Source organism: Oratosquilla oratoria, chromosome 3, assembly GCF_046742065.1.
Source record: "Oratosquilla oratoria isolate Oo_2021 chromosome 3, ASM4674206v1, whole genome shotgun sequence".
Classification (NCBI taxonomy): Eukaryota; Metazoa; Arthropoda; class Malacostraca; order Stomatopoda; family Squillidae; genus Oratosquilla; species Oratosquilla oratoria.
In genome coordinates this window covers 81,673,211-81,680,710 of record NC_134779.1, presented here as the reverse complement: position 1 = coordinate 81,680,710, position 7,500 = coordinate 81,673,211, and the positions used below count along the sequence as shown (strand labels likewise).

At 36.8% G+C, this 7,500-nt stretch overlaps 1 protein-coding gene across 1 annotated transcript in view; it reads right to left on the bottom strand.

The window, feature by feature from the left end:
* LOC143019100 (uncharacterized) overlaps positions 1 to 6,688 on the bottom strand; it is a 14,268-nt gene extending 7,580 nt beyond the window's left edge. Inside the window, exons 1-4 of the mRNA XM_076174803.1 lie at positions 6,556 to 6,688; positions 6,021 to 6,258; positions 4,757 to 5,816; positions 3,953 to 4,513 (exon numbers count right to left, since the gene is read on the bottom strand). Of these exons, the coding sequence (XP_076030918.1) occupies positions 3,953 to 4,513; positions 4,757 to 5,816; positions 6,021 to 6,258; positions 6,556 to 6,688 (1,992 nt within the window). The remainder of the gene's footprint in view (positions 1 to 3,952; positions 4,514 to 4,756; positions 5,817 to 6,020; positions 6,259 to 6,555) is intronic.
* Between the last annotated feature and the right edge of the window lie 812 nt (positions 6,689 to 7,500).

Below are 7,500 nucleotides of genomic sequence, written 5' to 3'. Positions count from 1 at the left end.
GGCATTTACTCGCTTCTCGCAGTCTACATTCTACCACCACCTCCACTCCACCCTTTCCTGCCACATTCGCACCCAAGTATCTAAAATTATCCACTTCCTCCAGTCGCTCTCCCTTAATGCTCACTTCCAGTCTGCTGCCACTTTCACCCCTTGTACATCTCATCACCTTACTTTTACCCACATTTATCTTCAACTTTCTTCTTTCACACACTCTCCCAAACTGTCACCAACTTCCTCAATCCCTCCTCTGATCATGCTACAAGTGCAGTGTCGTCTGCAAACAACAGCTGGCTCACCTCCCATTTTTCTCCATTTTCTTTAAACATCTCGCACCACCCCATCCATATATAAGTTGAACAGCCAGGGCGACATAACGCATCCCAGACGAAGTCCCACCTTTACCTCGAACCACTCACTCTCTCCATTTCTAATCCTGACACATGCTCTACTACTCTCGTAAAAACTCTTGACAGCTCCTAGAAGCTTTCCTCCTATCCCGTATATCTGCAAAAAATCCCACAGTGCCTTCCTGTCTACCCTGTCGTTAGCCTTTTCCAGATCCATAAAAGCCCAAAAAACATCCTTCCCCTTTCCTATAGCTTTCTCACATATCTGTCTTACCACAAAAATCTGATCTACGCAACCTCTACCTATCCTAAATCCACACTGCTTCTCGTCAATCACTCCCTCTGTTCCTCTCCTAATCCTCTCAGTCAAGATCCTCCCATAAGCCTTCCCAACTACACTTAACAAGCTAATCTCTTTGAAACTACTACACTCACACTTGTCTCCTTTTCCCTTGCAAAGTGGAACTATACAGGCACTCCTCCAGTCCTCCGGCACTCTATCCTCTCTCCAGCAAACATTGAATAACCTCACCAGCCAGTCCACCATCACTGTACCTCCTTTTTTAGACATCCTGCATGGCATCCATCCAAACCAGGTGCCTTACCTGCTCTCATCATCTAAACAACTGCCTTCACTTCATCTTTCCTTATTTCTCCTCCATTTTCCTCAATCATCACGTTCATTTTCTTAGCCTTTCCCACTGCAACTATCTTTCCCTCCCTATCCTCCTTTACATTTAGCAACTCCCTAAAATACTCTGCTCATCTTCCCCTTACTGCCTTCTCTTCCATTATCATCTCTCCATCTACACCTTTTACCTTTTCTTCTCTACTTGATTCGCCTCCTCTTCCTCTCTTAATTTCTTTCCAAAATATCTTTTTATTACTTTAGAAATTTTCTGTCATACTCTTACCCCATTTCACATCTGGTCTCCTCTTTGCCTCCTTTACCTTGTGCTTTACTTCTCTTTTCTTTTCTTAATAATAATAATCATGATAATAATAATAATAATAATAATAATAATAATAATAATAATAATAATAATAATAATAATAATAATAATAATAATAATAATAATAATAATAATAATAATAATAATAATAATAATAATAATAATAATAATAATAATAATAATAATAATAATAATAATAATAATAATAATAATAATAATAATAATAATAATAATAATAATAATAATAATAATAATAATAATAATAATAATAATAATAATAATAATAATAATAATAATAATAATAATAATAATAATAATAATAATAATAATAATAATAATAATAATAATAATAATAATAATAATAATAATAATAATAATAATAATAATGATAATAATAATAATAATAATAATAATGATAATAATAATAATAAAAATAATAATAGTAATAATGATAATAATAATAATAATAATAATAATAGTAATATAATAATAATAATAATAATAATAATAATAATAATAATAATAATAATAATAATATTAATAATAATAATAATAATAATAATAATAATAATAAAAATAATAATAATTATAATAATAATAATAATAATAATAATTATAATAATAATAATAATATTAATAATATAATAATAATAATAATAACAACAACAAAAATAATAATAATGATTAAATTAATAATAATAATAATAAGAATAATACATACATACATACATATACCAAGGCTTTTTCCCCCTTCCAAGGGAGGTAGCCACAAAGGGAAAGGCATAAAAACACTCCCACCCATTTCATCCCTAAATACACTCCACACCCCTCCCACCCTTCCTCTCATCTGAGCACCTCCTGGATGACGGGTCATCCCTGAACCCTGCCCACCGCCCTGGGTCAGAAGCAGTGTCGCAAGACACAGTACATCCACAGCAAGGCCGCTTCATTTAATTGGCGACCCCCCCTCTCCGTCCCCCTTTGCATATAAGGAGAGGACGGGGAGAAATCCCTTCGGGCTGCGTCAAAATTTACTCACACATACTACCCCACCCCCCACCCCCCCGCCCATTCCTCCTCATGCAGTCACAACATCATCCATATACAACCATTCTCCACTCACCTCTGTCTTCCGTCCTCTCCCTTCCTTCCTCAACAGACATTCCCCTCTTCCCCAAAGCCCCCTTCACCCCATCCATCCACCTCATCCTAGGACGTCCCCTCATGTTCACTCTCTCCACATCTGCCTTCCATACCTCTTTTACTAGTCTTTCTTCACTCATTCTTTCCATGTGTCCAAACCATCCTAATATTCTTTCATCAACCCTCTCTCCCAAATCCTTTTTCACCCCTGTTCTCCTACTCACCTCCTCATTTCTCACTCTATCTAGCCTAGTAACCCCCACCATACTTCTCAGACACCTCATCTCAAACACATTCAAACTCCTTCTCTCTTCTTCTCTTATGTTCCACGTTTCTGCCCCATACAGTGCTGTTGGCACAATCACTCCTTCATACAGTCTCCTCTTCGCATCCATTCCCAAATGTCTATTTCTCATTACACATTATAATAATAATAATAATTAATAATAATAATAATAATAATAATAATAATAATAATAATAATAATAATAATAATAATAATAATAATAATAATAATAATAATAATAATAATAATAATAATAATAATAATAATAATAATAATAACTAGCGGAACCCGTGTAAATTACACGAAAGAGAAGAGGGTAAATCATTGCATCAAGATGGCAAGAGAGGTAGGATATCCTCTCCCTCTGTTGTCCTTCAGGGTACACTATAATGTCACGCTGGACAGGAGGTGCTCCATCATCACCGACAAATATTGCTGCAATTTCATCATTTGTTGGATTATTATCGAGAACTTCGGTAGCTTCGAGAACTTCGACACCATGGAAGGTCGTTGATTTTGATGTAAGCGTGACATACTTTCGAGAACTTCGGCACCTTCGAGAGCTTCGGCACCTTCGAGAACTTCGGCACCTTCGAGAACTTCGGCACCTTCGAGAACTTCGGCACCTTCGAGAACTTCGGCACCTTCGAGAACTTCGGCACCTTCGACAACTTCGGCGACTTCGAGAACTTCAGCGCCTTCGAGAACTTTGGCACCTTCGAGAATTTCGGCACCTTCGAGAACTTCGGCACCTTCGAGAACTTCGGCACCTTCGACAACTTCGGCGACTTCGAGAACTTCGGCGCCTTCGAGAACTTCGACGGAACCCGTGTAAATTACACGAAATTATATTTTCAATACTGATTATCTTGTTCCTAACCTATACATGTTTGAATAAAATGTGAGAAGATCTGAATTGTATTTCAAAAAATGAGCAATACATGAAACAATTTACAAAACTTCTTTATATACAATATTTCTTGTGAAGGTAGTTCCTCTTCTCTGGCCATGAGTAGAATCATTCTGAGGACAAATTTTACTCCTACACTGTTCATAGACCTTGCTCCTGAGAAGGCTACATAAAGTTGTCCATGAGTAAAGCAAGGTTGGGGTAGGTAGATCCTAACCTTATCGAAAATCTGTCCTTGAGCTTTATTAATGGTCATTGAATATGATAGGCGGACGGGAAATTGAGTCCTGTGCAGAACAAATGGAATATTTACGTCACTAGGATTAAGTTTAATTCTTGGAATTAAAACTCGCTCCTGAGCATGAGATCCACTCATGATTGAAGCTAGAATACTGTGGTTATGAAGCTCCAATACTTCTAAACGCGTTCCATTACATAGTCCTTGCGTTATTGACAGGTTTCGAAGCAGCATAATAATAGATCCAACTTTAAGATTGAGACGATGAGGAGGCATTCCTGAAGGCGTAAGTGAATTTATGAATTCGATTGGATAATTATTGGCCTCCATTTCATTGTCTGATGATACTGAATCTATACTTAGATATGTTTTGCTCTCAGTTAGTAGTCTTCGTAGAATATCTTCATTAACTTTCAAGCAATCTACATTTTTTGATGACAAAATAACTCTACTTCTCATTTCGTCTTGGGTGCAATTATCAAATATGTCTGATACTAAAGAGTCAATGCATACACATTGTTCTGGGATATCGATCGTATCATCAGAAACGTTATCAAGTGAACTCTGCACTCGACCATTTCCAATTTGTAAGAGCCATTGTGAGAAAACTTGTTCGTTTTCATTAGTCCTCATATTCTGAGAGAGTTTAAGTTGATGAAAATTGTGCCACATTGGAGACTTCTTTAGGCATACATCCAATACTGCAGCAGGTGGAGCTCTAGGAACCACAGGCAGAACTTGCCTGAAGTCTCCTCCTAATATGATGACTTTACCACCAAATATGCTATTATTATTCATAATATCTTGTAAACAATTATCAATAGCATTCAATGCATATCGAGGGATCATCGACGCCTCATCAATAATGAAGACTTTCACCTGCCTGAGAATATTGGCTTGGTCAGAATTAGGCGGAATATTGCAGGTAATTGTCTCAGTCAAAGGAACAGGAAGTTTGAAGATACTGTGAAGAGTTTTTCCATTTTTCATTAGTGTTGCTGCAATACCTGTCCAAGCAGAAGTACTAACAGCCACATTTTGAGCCACCAGGTAATCATGAATCATATTGAATAGAAAAGTTTTGCCAGAGCCGCCAGGTGCATCCAAGTAAAACAGTCGGCGGTTGGTTTCTAATCCTCTATCTATTTCACTTACAGCGTTAATGACACTATTAAATACATATCTTTGCTCAATATTTAGTACTTCAGGATTGACTTCTTGAATTTCTTCCATATGTTGAATGGCAGGAGGCTCACTGATTGGTTCTGGCAGACCAAGCATTGCACAATTCATGCCGTTTTCATTCAAAATCATGTTTATGTGATGCAGAGTGATATTTTCTGCAACATTATTATCATATTGGCATAAAAGGTCCTCTATCATAAGGTGTTTGTTATCATTCCATAATTGTAAGGCATTTTGTGGTGTATTGAATAAACAAATCATTGCAAACATGTTAAGAAGCTGTCGTGGCATTTGATATATAGCTGCCTCACTCAAAGCCATTTCTAGTTCGTTGTCATCTTCAAGCAGTTGCAATCGAATACAGGCATCCTTAAAGGATGGTACATGAAGAAGAAGCATCCTTAAATGGAATTTCTCAGCATTTCTAGGACTGGCAGAGTACATTCTCGTTACAATCTGGCGGTGACGTTGTCTTCTGGTCCAAGTGTTGCTTTGGTTATTAAATACATAATATTCAGGGATATCGGTAAAAAGGTGGGCTCTTGCATCCACGTCACTTTGGTTAAGTTTGAACCATGCAGTTAATTGCGTGTCTTGTCCTTCTGCACGGGCAGCAGCCTGTCTTTGTTCGCCCGGCTTATAATAAACTTGTTGCTGGTCAGGCAAATGGAGTGCCAGTCGGTAAACTGTGTGCGACTGTCCATACATTTTATATTCTGACAAACGCCAAAATGCTTCAGGCGGAGATACGTATCTACACGAAATATATTGTTTAATTTCATTATATTCATTTTCATTAGTTTGATTGTTGTTCATATTTATTTCCATCATTGCGCAATCATGTCCTTTATAAACATATTTGAAAAGATATTTCACACTTTTTACCGATATACACACTTCTACATTAATGTGAGCACCATATTTTCTGAGTGAATATTTATTATATGGTACTACAAACCTGCAGTCAACCTCATGGACGCCCACTCTAACAGAATCTCCATTATTTCTGCGTCTGTAAAGAGGATATCCAGAAACATTTGTTATAGTCTCCTCCTGATACGGCATAGGAAATTTCTTTTGACATTTTCCCTCTACCATACAGATTGAATTGGGATTAAATGTACCGCAGGGTCCATGAATCATGAGTTTTTTCACTAATTCTCTCAATTCTGGATCATGTTCTGATGGTAATTCAGCTGAAACAATATTATAAATTTGTTCTTAAGTTCTAATTTTATCTTCTTCACGCAGCATGATTAGCATGTGACAATGCGGGAGACCTCTTTTCTGAAATTCAATAACATGTATCGCAGCAATAGGTACCCCAAGTACATGTCTGTCCTTTATGTCAATCATTAATTCATTGAGATGTTGTTTGAAAACTCGTGCCAACAAATCAGGTCTGCTCTGTGCAGTTTCATGAGGCTGTAAGTTTTCAGTTACTTCTCGACATTTTGGATTGCAAGTATATGTTATAAATAAATCAGGCCTACCATACTTGCAAACTATTGCCATTGCATCTTGATAGCATTGTTGCATATTTCGTGGGCTCCCTGTGAAGGATGATGGCAAAATGACAGGTACTCCAGGATCTTCATTTTCATTATTTCTTGCAAGGTGATCCATCAACTCTTAGTTGTGCTTGATTTTCTGCAATTAATTTCAAACGACAACCCTCTACTTTAACATAAGCATCAACTATATATTGCTGAAATAGTTTTCCACCACTGTGTATTGGACTGAAGCCACCTCTTATAGATAGACGATATGCATAAAATTCCTGCATAGTAACCTTGTTACGAACTCTAGTTTGCCTATTTTCTACATGAGTAATGTTTATATGCCATCCGAATTCACCATGAGGAAAGAGAAGAGGGTAAATCATTGGATCAAGATGGCAAGAGAGGTAGGATATCCTCTCCCTCTGTTGTCCTTCAGGGTACAATATAATGTCACGCTGGACAGGAGGTGCTCCATCATCACCGACAAATATTGCTGCAATTTCATCATTTGTTGGATTATTATATCTCCTCGCATCAGGGCCGGCAATAAATTGCATGGTTATTTTTCTGGGAGGGATATTTTGTAATGTAGCTCTCTGTTGCTCTTCAAGTTCGATAGTTCTCATGTTTTTATATGCCCCTACATAAGGATTATCGACCATTGCTTGAGATATTTTTTCGAAAACTGAATATAAGCAATTAGAATTTTGATTAGCATTTGACCTCAGATTTAATGCTTCATTTGGTTCAATTATATAGAGCTGTCCATATTTTCTTTCTTCATTTTCATTTGGATGTAAATTTGTTGCATAATGATATATTTGTCCTTGCAATCGAAAACAATATGGACCATGTCCTGGAGGTGGCTTCACTTCAGCGCCGAAGGAAGCAAAGGCAAAGGAGGAGTTATAATTCCTAATGTTGTTTCTAAAGTTG